Source organism: Delphinapterus leucas, chromosome 9 (assembly GCF_059928025.1).
Source record: "Delphinapterus leucas isolate spDelLeu-1000000601 "Yukka" chromosome 9, BTC_Dleu_Yukka2, whole genome shotgun sequence".
Lineage (NCBI taxonomy): Eukaryota > Metazoa > Chordata > Mammalia > Artiodactyla > Monodontidae > Delphinapterus > Delphinapterus leucas.
In genome coordinates, this window is record NC_143137.1 from 2,398,183 (window position 1) to 2,416,710 (window position 18,528).

At 60.5% G+C, this 18,528-nt stretch overlaps 1 protein-coding gene across 1 annotated transcript; it reads left to right on the forward strand.

The window, feature by feature from the left end:
- The first annotated feature begins 359 nt into the window (after positions 1–359).
- Positions 360–10,780, forward strand: SHH (sonic hedgehog signaling molecule). The gene is made up of 3 exons (XM_022576607.3): positions 360–932; positions 6,106–6,367; positions 9,027–10,780. The coding sequence occupies exons 1-3, from the start codon at positions 624–626 to the stop codon at positions 9,839–9,841; spliced, it is 1,386 nt and encodes a 461-aa protein (XP_022432315.2). The 5' UTR covers positions 360–623; the 3' UTR covers positions 9,842–10,780.
- The last annotated feature ends 7,748 nt before the right edge of the window (positions 10,781–18,528 follow it).

The window sequence follows — 18,528 nt, forward strand, 5'->3', positions numbered from 1 at the left end:
GAAGCATCTACCATTCTGGAGAAAGTGAAGGGGGAACGGGAGGTGTGCCCCGGGCAGGGGGTAGCTGACGTTATCCGGAGCAACGTGCCTCCTCTCTCCCTCTCACCTTTGTCTCAGTAAAGATGTTTTTCTCTTTTAACTAGAAGTCTTCAGGTAAAAATAAAGCAGCCACAGAAAAAAAAAATTAGTCTTTTTTAGGGTTAAACATCAGAAGACAAGCCTGTGCTGCTTTGGCCAATCAGATACGCCCCTGCCAGCTATAATATAGTACTGAAGACAGCCTCTCGCACAAGCTCTCAGGCTTGCTACCATTTAAAATCAGACTCTTTTTGTCTTTTGATTGCTGTCTTGAGCCCCAACTCCGATGTGTTCCGTTATCAGCGGCCAGCAGCCTGCCGTTCCAGCCCCCGTCTGGGTGGGGATCGGTGGCGAGTCCCCCGCAGCGGCGGCGGGCAAGGTTATATAGGAAGAGAAAGAGCGAGAGGCAGAGAGCGAGGGCGCCAGCAGCCAGCCGGAGCGAGCGAGGGAGGGAGAGCGCACGGGCACACACACTCGCACACTCGCACACCCGCACCCTCGCGCACTCAGACCTGCTCCGGCCAGCCTTGAGGTCCCCGGGCTCCATGGACGAGATGCTACTGCTGGCGAGATGTCTGCTGGTGGTGCTGGTCTCCTCGCTGCTGATGTGCTCGGGGCTGGCGTGCGGACCCGGCCGGGGATTTGGGAAGAGGCGGAACCCAAAAAAACTGACCCCTTTAGCCTACAAGCAGTTCATCCCCAACGTGGCTGAGAAGACCCTAGGGGCCAGTGGAAGATATGAAGGGAAGATCACCAGAAACTCGGAGCGATTTAAGGAACTCACCCCCAATTACAACCCTGACATCATATTTAAGGATGAAGAAAACACTGGAGCGGACCGACTGATGACTCAGGTAGAAACCCAGCACGGGGCGTGGAATGTGTTGCTTCCAAGGGGTTATGTGTAACCATGCCGTTCAGTCTGTTTGCTCTTCAGGCAGGTAGAAAGCCGATTTTGTCCTCTCCTTCCCCACCCACCTGCCGGCCTACCACCCCTTCCTCTTCCTGGAGGGGAATGGAGGTGAAGGGTCCAGCCGGAGAAGTTTAGGCTGGAGGGTGGGCATAAGGACGCTAGGAGATGTGGTCCTTGCATGGCCCTGATTTGATCTGTCCTGCTGGGATGGCCTTCCCATCCTGCCTCAGCTCTGGCTTGTAACTTGGGGAGACCTTCACTTTGGGGGCATCTGTCCTTTCCAAGTTGGGAGTGGGAATGGAGGGAGGGGGCAAGCATCCCCCCCCATAAACATAGAGTGGCGTCCAGATCACTGTACAAGTGTAGCCTCGGCGCTTACACGTTTCCCTTCTCCTCTGTGTTTTTCTTTCCCACCACTGCTACCCCCCCCCGCTGCCCCCCACCAAAGACCCTCAGCTGGAAAAGCCAGGAGGCCGGGCTGACAAAAGGTCGGGGCTCCAGAGGCGGCTGGGCTAGTCCCTGACCGTATCACATAGCTCCACTGCGATTCCATCGCTGGCACTTGTGCCCATCAGAGTGTGAATGTATCGATATTTCTTTAAGGATGCCCTCTTATTCTCCCGAGCCCGCGGTACTTGAGGGGAGGGACTTAGAACTTACTGGCATTGCATCACGCTAGTTTTCAACCTGCTTGCATAGGAAATTAGGAGCGACTAGATATTAGCGGGAGGGGGGCTGGAAAGAAGAACCAAAGCAAAGCACGCATTCCTCTCTCCCTCTCCGCCTCCGTTTGAGACTTCTGGCTGCCAATCTGCCCGTCAATGGCAGACTTTCTGCAACTCCAGGCACGTATAACTGAACCTAGAAATGGCTTTCCTGGCAAATATAGGTCAACATCTTTTTTATTGCCCTATTAAAATATTCAAGTCCTACCTTTAGGGCCAGGAGCGCACCGCAGCTGACGGAGCGGCGCTGGCGGGGCGCAAGTGCAGGGGAGGCTGGGGGTGGGAGGGACCGAGGAGACACCTCCCGGCCGCTCCGCTCCCCAGCCCGATGCCCGGCCTTGCTGCGGAGCCGAGGAAGGCCAGGGGCATGCGGGGTAGCGGGCTCCAGCTGACGGACGGAGGCGGAGAGGGAGGGGAGGAGAGGGTCCTCGTCCCCGGCTCGCTCGCATCTGCTCCCGACCACCTTAAATCTGGACCGCGAGTGTGGACGCGCGCGCCTGTGCCCGAGAGCAGCGCGAGCCGCAATTAACTCTGCGCAGGCCGGGGGGTGCCCTGCGCGTGCGGCCGGCTGCGGGCGCTTCTCTAGCTCGTCTGGGGCTCCGACCCCCTGGTCACCCTCGGTCCCGGCGGGAGGGCAGGGGCCTTCCCGGGATCCCTCGGCACCGGGGAGAGGGGCGCGAGGCCAGAGAAAGCGGCGGGGGCGGGGACGCCGCAGGTCCCCGAGCCGGAGGGCTCAGCGGCCGCCGCGGTCCGCGCCGGGCCGACGCGGGAGGGAGCGGGTCCCGGCCCGCGCCCTGCCCGGGGCCCCGGGCCTCGCCGCCCCGCCTACAAGTGCGAGCGCGCGGAGCCGCGCACCCGGGCAGACGCATCTCGGCTCCACTTACTCCCGGGTTATCGATCTCGCGGCTCGGGTTTCAGTGCGCGCGGGGCTGGGCTGCGGCCGCCCGCCGGCCCCTCCACGCGCCCGAGCGCGGGCTCGGCCAGGGCTCCCGGCGGCGCTCCGACGGCCCGGCTGCCGAGGCGGCGCGGGCGGGCCCGGCGGGCCCGGGCGGTAGGGAGAAGCCGGTTCCAGGGCGGAGGCGCCTCGCGGCCATGGGCGCCCGGCCCGAGCCCCCCGCCGGGTCCCTCGCCCCGCCGCCCCCGGCCGCCCCGCCGGGACCTACAGCCGCGCGGTCCGGCGCCCGGCCTCTCTGGCCGCAGCGTGCGCTGGCAGCCTTTGAACTTCTGACCTTCTGTCAACTTCCCTCAGACGAACGAAACGAAAACAAATACTTTTTTCCCTGGGCAGTGGCTATTCCCGTTCCCAGCACAAAAGGAGGGGGGAGGGGCAGCCGACGTCGGAGTGGGGTGGGGAGAGCCAGGCCAGGCGTGTACCACGGGCCCCAAAAACGTGCCCTAAAATCCTGGAGGCTGGGAAGAGGGGGTGGCCTGAAAGGCGCCCCCTGCTTTACCCCTTCCCCGTCCTTCCTGCGTCCCCGGTCCTAAGAGTTAAAGTGGGGAAGGCGGGGGACCTGGGAGGTGAGGGCAGGGCCGGGGGAAGGGGAAGCGGCAACGCCTCCCGGGCTCCTGGGGCACCTGCTTTCCCCCCCCCCGTCCCCCACTTAAGATAACCACCTAGACTCTGCTCTCGGGTGCGTGTCCCTCCTCCCCCGTCTCTGCGTGTCTCTGTCTCCCTAATGTGACTGCCGCCCAAGTCCCTCAACCATGGCAAGATCGTCCCCAGTGGAACTTTCAGAGCAGTTCAGGAACGCATGAGCCCCTGGTTAATATTAACTCCGAGAGGGGGAAGCGCAGACAGACACGCTCTCACCGCAGGCCGCGGTGCCGAGGGGCTCCGAGGGGGCAGGAGGCCGCGAGGGGCCGGCCTGCGGGCTGCGCTGGGGACCGGCCCGAGGCGCCACGTTGGGCAGATTTCCGGGTGCGTGGCGGCCCCGGGGAGCGGCGCTCAGGTGTGGGTTTGAAGGGAGGGGCCTGGTTTTCCGGAGGGGGGGAGGAGGATTGGCGAGAGGTGTGTGCGGGGACCTGAGGGGACCCTTCTGAAGTCGGGACACCCCCTCCCCCGCGCTGGGGAAGCCCGTGGGCGTCGGCGGTGACAGTCCCTGCTCGGCTCCCGGGCGCGGAGCGGCTGCGCAGACTGGGGAGGTGGCGCGGGAGCTCGGGCGTGGGGAACAACTTGGCCTCCGCCGACACAAAGCCGGGCCCGTCGGCCCCTCTGGGCTTCACGGTGGCTGCACAGAGGCGGGGTTGATACGCGGCACACGACCCAGTGAATTGATAACCGGCCCGGGCTTCCCGGCTCTGCCCGCGACGATCCCGCCCGGCCGGGGCGCAGAGACTCTTGCAGCCGCGGGCCGAGGCCGCGTTGCGCCTGGCGGAGCCCGGGCCTGCCTCGGCCCTGGGTTCCTCGCCTGGGGTCTCCACCTCTTGTCCGAGTGGCGCAGCTCAGAACGCTGGGGGATGGTACACGTGCTCCCCTTCCTGCCCTCCCCCTCGCCAGCGGCCCCGGGGGAAGCCACTGAAAGCTTCATCTGCCCCCCGAAAGCAGGGAGCTGGGCTGCGATGGGGGCTCGGGAAGCGAGTGTCTGCGTGTGCGCGTCGGTGGTGTGCGCCTGCGCAGCCGGTTCCACATCCCGGCTCTAAACTGACCCTGGTTTACTGATTGATTTTCATGTAAAACGCATTCAGTCCTCAAGATGACCTCACTCAAACTCTGTCCTTCTGAATTTTTTTTTTTTAAGAAAACTGTTGGCGGGCCTAGAAACCTGCAAGCGCTGACCTGTTACCAGGACCGCCCCCTAGCCTTCTGCCCTCCCTCCCTCCACCACGCGCGCGCGCGCGCGCACACACACACACACACACACACTTGCTGTATGTCTAACTCTACAACCATATACTGGTTTTTACTGCTGCCAACTACACAGGTCTTTTCCTGTCGCGCAATCGGTCGCATCCCCTTAAAACGCGGCAGCGGCCTTGCAGCAGCCCTCCGCCTCCCGCGCGCTCTGTAAGAAAGAGTTCCCCCAGGCTATAATAGGGTCCTTGCTGGGGCCGGCTGGTCATCTCGGTAACCGGGGTCCCCGCCCGGATATCAGCCCTACCCTCTGCAGAAGTCAACTTGGAATTGTCCCCTATCCCTCCTGAGTCTGCCTCTCTGGGGGACGCCCCCATCATGATTTTGTCACCACCTCCCCTTTTTTCAACCCCGCACCAGCCGCAGTATGAACGCCCAGCGAGTTACTGTGCACACAAACACGCACGTGATTCAACTCTTTCTTGCATCCTTGTCTGAATGGGACCCGAGAATTATATGGGAACTCCCACAGCTTTACCCTGGCTTGAGTCCCGCCTATTCACTGCTTCTTTACTCCTACTGGCAGCTTCCTTGTGGGAGGTGGGGGGAACCCCAAGGGCGGTTTCCAGAAGAAGCCTCCCTAAGGCAAGAGCTCAGAGGCCCCAGGCCTTTCTGGTTCCCCTCCCCCTCCCCCTCCCCTCCCCTCCCCTTCCCCCCTCCACCTCTTAAGTTGGCTCTTCAAACTTGCAGGACACCATTCTGCGCCGGCCAAGAAAACAAGAGGGGGGGAGGGGACAGGTTAAGGAAAACAAGGGACACAATCAGACCACAGAAAAGCCGGGAGAAAAGAGTTCCACGGGGAAAAGGAATGTGGCTGTCCAGATAAAGAATGTTTGTCATCCGGCCCTGGTCTTATTGAAAATTATAACTCACCTGGTTGCCTTTCACTTCTGGTTCCCCCACCCCTTCAGCTGCTATCAGGGTCCCGCCACCCTCTCTACCTTTGGCTTAATTCTCACCTCAGATAGGCGCAGGGCAGAGATAAGGCAAGGCTTTTAACTCTGTAAGAAGTATACCGTGTATTTTTCTTTCTACGGCTAAGTTGCACCCGGGGCCTCTCTCCCGCCTCCTGAGAGGGAGTTTGTCCAGGGAGTTGGGTGGAGCCTTGCACAGGTGCGGAGTGATGGGGCCACAGAAGAGGGCAGGGGCATGGAGGGCATCGTGGAGGAGGACGCGGGCCATAGCCTAGGGTGCTCCTGGAGGCTTCTGCAGCCACTGTCCAAAACCACGCAGTTTACTTATTTCGAAGACAGACATTTCATCTGCCTCTCAGGCCGTGACGGGGGCTCTGCTATTTCAGGTGTGGAGAAAGGCGCTCAAGTCGCCTCCGAGAGGACGTGCCTCCTCCTACGATGCCACCCCCTCCTCCCTAGCCGAGCTCCCCCTCTCCGGAACAGGCAGGCCCGTTCCAGGCCTGGCCTTGTCTCCCTACTTCTGCGCACAGCCCGCATCCTGGGGGGCTGGGCAGAGCAGCCCAGGGGTAGGGTTGGGGCAGGCCCGGACGCTCACGGGCGCTGGGTGCCCCCTTCTCTCCACAGCGGTGCAAGGACAAGTTGAACGCCTTAGCCATCTCCGTGATGAACCAGTGGCCAGGAGTGAAGCTGCGGGTGACAGAGGGCTGGGACGAGGACGGCCACCACTCAGAGGAGTCGCTGCACTACGAGGGCCGTGCAGTGGACATCACCACCTCGGACCGCGACCGCAGCAAGTACGGCATGCTGGCACGCCTGGCCGTGGAGGCCGGCTTCGACTGGGTCTACTACGAGTCCAAAGCGCACATCCACTGCTCGGTGAAAGCAGGTGAGGGGGCGGGCCCACCCATGCCGACAGCACCCCCCAGCAGCTCCAGATCTGCGCCCCAAAGCCCGGCTCACGGGAAGGAGGAAAGTGGGGAGGAGGGGGGCAGACAGGGAGGGGACTGGGTGATGACTGGTGTTTCTGTGGCGGGAATAGACCCCGTGAGGCCTGTCCCGGTCCCCAGCCGGGAGCTGTCCCTACCTTTGAGGCCACAGAGGCCCACGTTCTCTGAGCCCAGATGCAGAGGGCATCTGGCTTCTCGAGCCTTCCCCCACCCCTGTTTCCGGAGTCCCCGCTGCAGGTGGCAGAGACAGGGAGGAAAGATGGTGGGGCGGAGGGGACTGTCCTGGTGAGAGACTGCAGCCCTGCCCAGTCGGCCAGCTCTGGCCCAGAGCCTCTGTCTCAGTAGAGCTTAAGAATGAACTACTCACCACTCGCCACCGGCCCGCACTCGGCACAGGAGGTTCTGCCCGGGGTGGAAGCCTGTGGATTCTGAACTAACTTAGCTCCCTCGGCCTTTGGGAAGAGGCCTGATGGGAGGTAATAAAGCCGGTAGTTACCACTTCCAACATCTGGAGGCCGCAAGCCCAGAAGCATCCGTCCTTATTAGGAAACAGCTGGGCTGCCCTGAGCCACAGGCAGGGCCAGGAAAGCCAAGCCTGCAGCTGGAGCCCCCCGCCCTGCTGCGTGAGGCTGACTTCCCTGGGCCTGCAACGCCACACGCTGTTGCTGGCGAGGAACAGCTCCGGAAGGAAGGCGCGCGCGCGCACAGGCCCCAGCTCCACTGAAGCAGGTCTCTCCAACTCTCGGCAGAAGCCGGCGCATTTAGCAAGACAGTTCACAGTGAATTTCGGAGGAACTGCGTCTCCCCCCGCCCCCAGTTTCGCCTGTTTGTCACCTAAACGGTATTTTAATAGCGTATGTTAGTAGAAAAACACTTTCAAGGTGTCGAGGCACACTTTGGAGGTAAGGAAAAGAGTGGCCTCCTGTAACAACAGAAAGAAAAGGTGTGGAAGCCTGGGGAGAAGGTCTGGGCTTAGGGCCCGGGAAAGGGTCTCAGACGCCAGCAGGGCGGGGAGGCGCGCCCCGACTTCGCGGGGCTCCTAAATGGCGGCGCGGCGCGCCGCGCCGCCGGCTCCGGGCCACCCCTGTCCGCGGGGTCCCCCTGGCGGGGGTCCCTCGAGGTCTCCTCGCAAAAGAGCAGCGGTCGTCCGGCCCGGGACCCCGCCGGGGGAGCCGGGCCCGGCGCGCAGAGCCGCTCATTGGCATTCCGCGCACACGGGCCGGGCGCGGGGCGGTGCGTGTCAAGCAGGGTCGTGCGACTCGACGCCTCGGGCTCGCCTGCGTCCCGGGCGCATTCCGGGCGGCAATGTCGGGCCTCCAAAGGCCGGCCCCGCACTTCATGCCGGAGAAAACGATGAGAAGATTAAAAGCCCTCAGTAATTCCAGCAGGAAGATTCTTTCTCGCGATCTCTATTTGCAAAAAGCAGGATCCCGGAGATTGGAATGCAAAGAAGACGGGGACGTCCCCGCCCCTCCTCCACGGCCCCCTGCGCGCCGCCCGACTCCGATTATTGTCCTCGGGACAGTGAGCCTCAGAGAGCGACAGAGGCCGGAGAAAGCGGGTAGTCAAGGGGCCTTGAGAACCCGGCGCTTCCAGAGCTCGGAGCAGGCCCCGCCATTTAAAATTCAAATACATCTCGAGTGCTTGGAAGAGAGGCCTGGCTGTGCAAACAGTGCTTGTGAGGCCCGGGCTTCTGGAGAGCCCGCGTGTGAATCGCCGGGGGTGCGGCGGGGGGGGGGTTGCACCTGAGCAAATAGGGAGGGGGCGGCCCAGAGCTGGAGAGAGAGGGAGCCGGGAAGGGGTGGGGGGATGGAAGGAGCCCCTCTTCCAAGAGCGCCTCCCATTTGTTGCAGAAATTACAATGACAATGGCGAGCCCTTTATTGGATTTTAATTAGAAGATCCACACAAGCCCCGGATTTTCACACCTCGGCCAATTCTCTGGAATGTTTGTCCAGTTGCTACAACTACTACAGCTATTTTTCAGCCCCGCCCTCGCCCCCAACCGGCCGACACCAACCAGCCGACACCAAGGCTCCCCGCTGGGCGCTGGGGGCGGGCGGGTGGGGCGCGGGGAGCGGCCGAGGGTCCCCGCCGCGCAGCCCGGGTGCGGAGCGCACGAGGGGGCGCCGCGCCCCGCGCCGGAGGCGGGAGCAAAGGAGGGTGCGCCCCAGCGCCCGGGTGAGCTCAAGGAGGCTTCCTGAGGAATCCAAGTGGAGAACAAATACCCTCTGAATTCGTGGCGAGGTTGGGTGTGTGCTGAGCCGGCGGGGGAGGGGGAGGGGCGGGGGAGGGGGGAGGCGAAAGGGAAGGAGTGTAACCGGCCTCCCGCCGGAGACGCCAATCGACCTTTGTCACCGCCAGCCCAATCCTAAGAGAGTCGTTAAGGAATGCGTCTGCATCTGAATTTGGTCACCGAGGCAGTGGGGATGGGGAGAGGGAGGTCCGCGCGGGACCAGCCCGGCACCTCTCCCCGGAGCCACGCGCTTCCTCGGTCTGGGCGCGCGGGACACCAAGCGTGCGCCCCCCTTCCCAGTCGCGTCTTCCTCTCGGGACTCACCGCCCTGTCTCCTCTTCTCTCCCTTCTCTCCCCCCGCAGAGAACTCGGTGGCCGCCAAATCGGGCGGCTGCTTCCCGGGCTCGGCCACGGTGCACCTGGAGCAGGGCGGCACCAAGCTGGTGAAGGACCTGCGCCCCGGAGACCGCGTGCTGGCGGCCGACGACGAGGGCCGGCTGCTCTACAGCGACTTCCTCACCTTCCTGGACCGCGACCACGGCGCCAAGAAGGTCTTCTACGCGATCGAGACCCGGGAGCCTCGCGAGCGTCTGCTGCTCACCGCCGCGCACCTGCTCTTTGTCGCGCCGCACAACGGCTCGGCCGGCCGGGAGCCCGAGGCGCTGTCGGGCGCCGGGCGGCCGCCTGGGGGCGCGCCGGAGCGCCGGGCGCTCTTCGCCAGCAGCGTGCGCCCTGGCCAACACGTGTACGTGGTGGCCGAGCGCGGCGGGGATCGGCGGCTCCTGCCGGCCGCCGTGCACAGCGTGACGCTGCGCGAGGAGAGCACGGGCGCGTACGCGCCGCTGACGGCTCAGGGCACCATCCTCATCAACCGGGTGCTGGCGTCGTGCTACGCGGTCATAGAGGAGCACAACTGGGCGCACCGGGCCTTCGCGCCCTACCGCCTGGCGCACGCGCTCCTGGCCGCGCTGGCGCCCTCGCGCACGGACCGCGGCGGGGGCGGGGGCGGCGGCCGCGTGCCCCCGGCCGCGCCAGGTGCGCCGGCTGCGCCAGGTGCGACCGACGCGCCAGGCGCCTCGGGCATCCACTGGTACTCGCAGCTGCTCTACCAAATAGGCACCTGGCTGTTGGACAGCGAGGCCTTGCACCCGCTCGGCATGGCGGTCAAGTCCAGCTGAAGGCCAGGGGGCCGGGGAGGGCACCGGGAGGGGGCGGGGCGGGGCGGGCGGGGGGAGGGGCGAGATACCGCAAATGACACACGGAAAAAGCGCACGAAATGAGACTTTAATTATAATAATAATTAATAATAATAAAAAAGTAGGACAGTCCAAAGTAGACTATAAGGAATCAAAGACCCCGAGAAATTCTGTTGTTGTGTTTAGTTTATATATATATTTTTTTGAATTTTTTGATTCCTGTTTAATTTTCGTTATTTTTTCACCTCTCCTGGCTATTTATTTGTTTGGTATGAATAGATGTTTTAAAATAATATGAACCGGACCTTCAAGAGCCTTAAATAGTTTGTTTCTTGGATAATTTATTATCATGTGAACTGTACTCACGGGGGAAAGATTATTTTGTGAAGCCAAGCGACCCGCTCAGAGTCTATTTTTCTACATGTCCCTCGTCCTGACTTTCAGAAAGCAAAATTCTGTCCTCTCCATTCCTCGTTTGCAACGCTCCTGCTTTTCAGCAAGTGTAAACTAAAACATGCTTCATGGGGGTCCACAAATTATATTTTTATACACAGAATTGTAAATTAGATTTTTGAGAGATCAATACTTAACTGAATTACATTTCATTTTTGAAATAGTGTAAAATATGAAAATATATTATTTTAATTTAACTAGTTTCCGATGTAACAGCCATCTCCTGTTTTGTCTTCTGGGTTGAATATTTGCTTTGTCATCACCATTTTGGCCACATTCTTGGAAGTCAAGACTGTTACACACACACACACACACATACACTTTTTTTTTCTTGGACAAACTGGAAGAACTCTGTTATTTTTAACTTCAAAGAATTTATTAGAAAATAATATTTTTTAAAAGCACACATAGTGATGATCCCACAAGGATGGAGCCTGTAGTTTGTACAGAGAAAAACAAAGGATGTTTTTGCATTAATAAATTGAGAAATAACTGCTGTAAATTTACTAAAATGTATTTTTGAATATTTTGTAATAGTTTTATAGAAATAAAATGTACCACGCACAGCCTGGTTAGTATATAATAACTAAGAATTCCTGTTGCAGCCCTTTTTCTTTCCTTTTTTTGGCTTCTTTGTTTGGGAAACCTAGTGCTGACAGGAGTTCCCAGTATTATATTTAGATGTGTTGCTTATACTGTGAATTCAGATCCACTTACGTAGGTAACCGAATCGACTTGTTTGTTTTCGTCACTGGAGAAACCTCAGCTCTGTTTGTATTTATTGTGTGAAAGTCTCTCTACTCAAAGGATGGCGGTGCCGTGCTGGGTGCCCTTCTGCCCTCACCTCCCCCAGCTTAACCAGCACAGCCTCAGTGGCTGCCTGGAGGAGGTGGCCTGGGGCAGTCACCCAGAACTTCCTCCCCAGGCCCCGCGTCATTGGTGGCCGACCTTGTTCCCTCCACTTGGTTGACCCAGGTTGGGGTGCACTGTCCCCCTGGCCTTGCAGGGAGGAGGTCCTAACTGCTTTCTGAAGTCCTGGGGTGCCCTTTTCAGAAGGGTCCCCAAGGAGAGGGCCAGGTGTTGACGATCTGCAGGAGGATGTGTTCCCTGCCTGCTCTGTGCGGACCCGGCCTTCCCTCCTCTCCCGTCACACCCACTAGAGCCTCAGGGTGCCGGGGTCCTCAGGCCACGCTGGTGTCTCCAAGTTGTCTGTCTTGAGTGGTTGTCAGGTGAGGACGTTTGTCCCTAGGTGGTGGTCCTCCTTCTGCGGGCGCCCTGGGGCCAGTGCCCTGTGTCAGCAGGGCCGGGGAGACAGGTCCTCCGTGCCTGGTGCTGTGTCATAGGCTCAGCCGCCCTGGGCGGTCACTCTGAGGGCTTTGGTTTAGTGAAGGCTGCTGTCCCGCTCTGCGCTCTGGGCCCAAATGCCTCTGAGGCTGAGCTTTGGGAAGGTGGGCCGTGTGGCCTCAGGGCCTCTCAGAAGATTAAACAAGGCGGGCCTGGGTTTAGGGGAACAGAATTGAACTCGACGGCCTCGGGCCAGTCTCGGTCCCACCTGGTCAGGGTCTGGAGAAGCTGCTTCTGAGGCTAGGGCTCAGGTCCCTGGGGGGGTTTCTGTGCTGAGGTCTGGTGAGATGTGGCCCTCCAAGAGGCCGGGGGCCCCGATGGGTGGTGCTGGGGCCAGAGCTCACCCTCCGGGCAGGAGTGGTCCCTGGTCCTCCTTGGTCTCCTAGGTGGTCAGCAGGGTTACGATCCCTGGTAAGGTTGGTGGTTTCTGTTCTGATGACTGTTCAGGTCTGAGTGTTAAGTCAAACCACGAGCATGCAGCACACCAGCAGCTCTGGCCAGACTGAGCCCCCGGACTAGTTAGTGGTCAGAGAGGGAGGTCAGGTGTTGGCCTGGCCCGAAGGTCCCTGGCAGCGCCCCCTCCTGGCCGGGCAAGTTTGTGGCACCCTCGCCTGTTTCCCCCCCTCCCTCCCCACCTTTTAAGACCCTTCGCAGCTTTATAGTGAGAATTCTCTTTTTCACGTCCGCCGCGTAGAGAAAGGAAGTGCAGGGCATCGGGCAGGTGCAGCACTGCTGCCGGACGAGGGCCCACTTCTCCATCTTCAGGGTTGACAGGACCAAGAGTTTGTGCCAAGCGTGTGCGTGGTGTTGCCGCCGGCCTCCCTCGTGACTAATTGCATATCTATTCCTGTCAAACACGCGTACCAGAATGTACTTGAAACTGTTATCTTTGTGCTCTGTTGTTTGAATAATTAAAGAAGTTACAGAGACTTTGTGCCGTGTCTGTTCTGTGGCAAAATTCCCGTCCCATCCTGTCATCTGCAACTCCCGTTTTCTTCCACCAGGCTGTCCCAAATATGTGAAAGAAGAAATGTCATTGAGAGTGCACACTGCGGATCCATCAGGGGTGGTGATGGGCTCTTGCGTGTGGGACAAAGCACAAGGTCCGTCCATCTGAGGAAGCTGCCGGCACGCGGCGGCGTGTGTGTGGGGGAGGGAGGCAGCCCCATCCTCTCCTGGTGGAGACCCTTTGCTGTCAGCATCACATCCACATGGGAAATACTGGGCTGACATGCAAAGAATGCCGGCTGGTTGCAAGATTTGGCAAGAAAGCACCAAAGTGCCTGCCTGTGAGCCAGCTCCAGGGCTGGGGGGCGGGGGGAAGCATCTGGGTGCCCCAGTGACGCAGAAAAGTGGCCGGTCTATCCTTGTGAAAGAACCATCCACTCAAGGGGGCTGAGACGTCCAGGGAAGTGACCTTCATAGTTTCTTATCGGCCAACCATGGCCCCAGGGACAAATCTGGACAGCGGCCCGTTTTTATACAGCCCACAAGCTGAGATCGGGTTTTACATTTTAAATGGTTGAAAATAAAACAGCTAAAGAAGAATATTCCATATGTGAAAATTCTATAAAATCTGTAACTCAGCTTCCATCAGCAAGTTTCTCTTGGAGTCTTACTCCCCCCCCACCCCACCCCCAGGCTGGCTCATTCCTCTGCCTGCTGTCCCGGGGGGGCCTTCAGGCTCCCACGGCTCCTGAGAAGCTGCATCAGGGACCACGCAGCCCACAGAGTCTGAAGTATGTACTATCCGGGTCTTTACAGAGAACGTTCGCCAACCCCCATCTAGGATCTCATGGAAACCCAGCCCGCTGTGGTGGGGCTGGAACGTAGCGGGGTGAGGCCAGCACAGCACACTCTCTATTGGAATTCAAAGGTGGCTCACATGGCTACTTGCTGGGGTAACAAATCCAGCGAGACCTGGTGGTGTGACAGGTGAACCCTATGCTAGCCTGGAGGTAAACAGGAGACACCCACCTGTAAAGACCCACAAGCGGGCCGGAGCCAGAAGCCGTGCAGGAAGCCCGTGTTTGGAGGTAACCTTCTTGGCTTTTCTTGGCTGAGCCTGATTTTCTCAAAGGAAGAAGAAACTGACAGTAATTCACGTTCTATAAACAAGCTCTGGGCCCACCAAGAAGACAGGGAAACTGCATGAGGGTGGCGTTTTCAATGGGTGTCTTTGGTTTTCAGGATGAGGGCAGCTATGCTTCCAGAAGGGGGAAACTGGTTTAAATAAGAGGCTCAAGAAATCTGAAATGATAAATTCGAAGAAATATTCTGCCGAAAACCCAAGGATTTCCCCCGTACAACTGAACCGGTTCCTGGGTGGAAACTTCCACGTCCCAGGTGAGGGCCTGGGTGTTTGCTTCCAGGGGAAGGTGATGCCCTTTCTGCTGGACGCCAAGCCTCATCCCAGTCGGGAAAGTCCCTTTCTCCAGACCCCCCCCCCCCAAGAAAGGCTCAAGGCTTCCCTTTCTGAGCCTCGCAACCAAAAGGCAGCAAAACAAACCCGGTGTCTTTGGAAGGAGCTTTGGGCCCCGGGTCCCTATGTCTGTCACCCTGCGGGTCCAAGTCATCAGAATCCCAGCCGAAACCCTTCAGCCAGACCCAACAGGCAGGCCACACATGGGCCAAGAAAGCAGGAGCCTGGGCAGAGACGTGGGCGTGGAAGGGGGGCTGTTTCAGAAAGAGCCCCAAAGCGTTGGCATCAGCACGGGACCGCCAGGTGGAGCTGGACCTGAGCGCTCCCCCTGCTGCTGGTGGTGTTACTCCGTGGCCTATGTGGGAGGGCACAGCCAACCTTCCCGAGCACGGGGCTCTGCGGGTCAGTGCCCCATCGCTGCCAGCATCGGGCGGCCGCCGCCCCTTCCGCGGACGCGCTCCGGCTGGCCCGGCCGGCCCCGTCTCTTGCCTTCCCGGGACGGCGCCCGCCCTCCCGAGCCTGCAGCCGCTCCGCTTCTCGCTGGGACCTCCGGGCAGCCTCCTTCCCCTCGACGCTGCCCCGGGCAGCAAAAGCGCCAAGTGCAGGAGGCGGCTGGGAGCAGAGGGCTGGGCTGCGGACTTGCTGGCTCAGGGTGGCACCATGCCTCTGGTTCAGCCTGCTCGCCGAGAAAGTTTCCCGGGATCCAGCATCACGGAGAGGAAGCCGGGCTGGCAGGAGAACCTCCCCTGAGTGGAGTCCGAGCGCCCTCTACTGGTCACGGTGGGAAAGTCGGGCCTCGCGCCCAGACAGGGGCCGCCAGCGCGGGCTGATCAACACAAAATATCAAAAGTACCTTCAAAAAGAGGGCAATGGCGGCAGGGCAAGCCCCCAGAGAGGGGTGACGTGTGGGGTCAGAGCCGACAGCACCGCCTTGTCCTGCATCCCCTCCCCACCAGTTGAAGCCCAGCCATCAAAGCTGCCCCCCTGCACCAGGCCGGGTCAGTGCTCTAAAGCATCACTTCTTTATTCTGGCCAGTAGTCAAAGAAGGAAGAAGTAAACGATGACTGTGCTGGGAAAACTGAAGCCTAGAAACGTGCGCTGAGTAGGGCGGCAGGGCACCCTCGAGACTTCCTCTCCCTTAACTGGGGCTGAGGGTCCCCGGGCTGGGAGGCCCCGCATCCGGGCCCAGCTGCAGCCCTTTCCGAGCTGAGGGGTGTGGCCAGGGGTGCGACTTGGCGAGTCCTCCTCCTGAGGGTCGGGGTGGCAGCGTCCGGAGGTTCCTGGACCTGTGGGCCGTCACTTGGCTTCCGTGGCCTGGAAACAACTTCCCACATCTTGGGGTGAGTGGATGACCTGTGAGAGGCTCTTAGGAAGGACAGGGCCACACACGTGGACAGTATCATGGTGGCCTCTCCTTTACCAAGAGGGAACCGCTGGGCTCCCCACTCCCCAGCCTCCATTCCACCCCAGGGCAGATGAGGCAGGGCACCCTGAGGTTCCTTTAAGCTCAGAAATACCCCGGATCTAAGGCTGGATCACTCCTCTTCCCCGTACTCAGGCCTCACCTGGATTCAGATGAGACTCTGATGGAGTCTGTCTGCGGACACGGAAAAAGATGACCTTACAGTCTTTGAAAATTCTAGATGAAGGCATCTGAGCCTCTGTGAACCGATGTTTGGGGCCGGCTGCAGTGGAGCGCTGATGCCGACCCCAGCTGTGTCCTGAGCAACAAAGCACGGGGCGGGGGGGGGTGGCTCTTCCCTCGAGCGGCCTTCACGGGGGACCCGTCCCTGCGCTGGACGCCATCCTCAGTGGGAAAGAAACCAGCATGTGCCCCGCTCCGGTGCCCTCCGCAGCAACACCTGGGGACCAGAGACACTGTAGGAGAAATGCCCCCTCCCTAAAAGCCAGGGCTGGCTGTGGCGGGAGCAGAGTTGTGCGGAGGGCGACTGGGGACGGGGAGAAGAGATCCCTCTCTGTCCTCATCCACTGTAGGCCAGAAAGCACTTTCCTCCCAGCCCCTCCCAGGCAGAGCCCAGGCCGCGCAGATGCAGACCCCAGCGCAGCCGCTGCTGTGGGGAAAGCACCCCTTTCAGCTCTCTTCCTCTTTTTCAAGGAAGAAGTTGAAGAAAAAAGTAAAAACCTAACAGACCAACGCTGATCGAACGTCCAGAACCCCTTCCCTGTTGGAGCTCCTCTGCGATACGACCGGCCCGCCCACGGAGAGGAGCCGCATCTGCCCCAACTCCGGCCACGCGGCACCACAGCCATGCTGCCTGCCGCGCACGCTGCCTTCTCCCTCCCCGCCTCCCCCGTTTATTCGCATCCAGGGGTCCACGACCTGGGGACGGCCTGCGGGAGAGGCTTTCAAGTGACTGCCCTGAACCCCAGGGCCGAGCCAAGAACCAGACAGAGCGTGCGGAGGGCACCCCCTGCAGACGGCACCAAGCTTGGGTCCCACTGCAGCCCCAGACCCCCCACCTGCCCTCCTGGCCACCAGCCCACCCACGGAGGGCAGAGGAAGGTGAGCACCGGGGGTGAGAAGGAAAAGGGGAAACTGAGGCAGCCCGGGGGGTCTCAGCCGCCAGCCCCCATGGTCCAAGGTGCATCTGAGGAGCCTGCCCACCCTCAGCAGAGAAGCCCCGACACCCCTGGTCGGCAAGGAGGCTGAGCCGGGAAGGAGCGGCCCGGGGAGACTCAGCCCAGCCACGCCCAACACAGTGAACCGTCACTTGGCTTCCGTGGCCTGGAAACAACCTGTGAGGAGCTCCGTGGATACGTATCGATTCGTTGCATTCTCTGTGTTTCCCTAGTTCCATGGAAGGAGCGCACTTTTGTCGTGGGGAGAGTGAAGTGATTTTTAAATGCCAGGAGCTCAGATCCCGCCCGTGCGGTCAGGCCACCCTCTGCCCTGCAGCCCCTCGCTCCCCGGCCGCGTGGCACTCGGGGGGGGGGGGCAGGACGGCCTGTTTCATCCCTTCCCGGTTCCTTGACTTAAAGCGACCCCGGTGGCCCTCACGCGGGCCTCTATCTTGGGGTCCCCGGATGCCAGCGCCCTCCCCGCCGCTCCGAGCTATTTATAGGCAGTGCTCCACGTCGGTCCTGAACACGAGGTGTTCAGTCCAAAAAGAACCTTTTTAGGTCAAGGAAATGAGTTTAAAAATACTTTGCCTGCGAGTGAGCCAGCGGGAGGGCGCAGCCTTCCCATCCTCAGGCTCCTCCAGGAGGACCCTCTGAGCGCACCGGGCGCCCTCCTGCCGTCCTGCCAGCTGTGACCTCCAGTCCCCAGGGAAGACGCCCCAGGGCAGACAGACCCCCCCCCCCACCAAGTCCAACTCCAGGAGCGGCAGGGCCCCCGCTGCTTCCCCCTCCCACCCCGGAAGGTGCAGACAGGTAGGTGAGCACATGAGCTTCTGGATTAAGTGCTTGAGGGTGTGGCTGGGTGTGCAAGTGTACGTGAGTGTGCGGCGTGCGTGTATGCAAGTATACCGCGGGAGTTGTGAGGATGCGCGCACACGCGTGTGCGTGAGCGGCGGAGTCGGGGAGGAGTGCGCAGGCGCCGGGCCGCAGAGCGAGGACCAGACTGGCTGAGTGAGAACGTGCCTTCTGAGTCCAAGGGCACCCGGATGGGGTGAGCGCGAGCTAAAGGCGCCTGTCTTCCTGCCGAGAGAGGTGGCTTGGGCTAGAAATGCTAGGCCCCTGGGGAGGAAAGCCTTTCTGTCACTTCTTCAGTATCGACTCCTCCTCTAAGGATGGGTCTTGAGAGGAACGGAACAGGCAGGTGACGGGGTCCTGGGACAGGCCACGCGGGGACCACGGGGCCGCCGGAGGGGCAGGCGGAGGACAGAGATGAGGGGCCGTAGAGGAGAGGGGAGGGGGGCCCCGGGGAGGCTGTGAGCTCCCTTTCCCCAGCCCCGCCCTCCCCTCCGCTCCTGAGCCCTCGGTTAATACGATTTCATACCCTCAACCAGGACAGGGGCGATTTCCCAAACTTGCGGCAGCAACATGCCAAGCCGTGTGGCCCTGGCCCAAACCGGGCTGTAGTCGACGTCACCGTTCACAGCACACAGGGGCTGTTGTGCACTGGACAACACGTGTGTGTGTATCTGTGGTACATGTACGCTATGTATTGTAAGCAACATAACACACATCACACAGGCCCAGCACTTACACGCGTTCGGTAAGTGGCCGCCGTTACACCTTCTATCCAATCGAAGCTGCCTAACTTACCAGTGGGAGGCACCAGTGGAAGTTTTCACGCACCACGGTCCTTCCTCGATGGCCGTTGTCTGCAACATCAAGGCGCTGCAGCCGTCTGACGATGCCCTCGAGATGAACAACAAGATGAGCGCAACTGCATCTGAGTGCCTCCTGGCTGATGGCAAGTGTCAGACACACCCCGTCTCAGAGATGCCGAGGGTGAAAAAAAGGAGCATCTTACAGTCAACG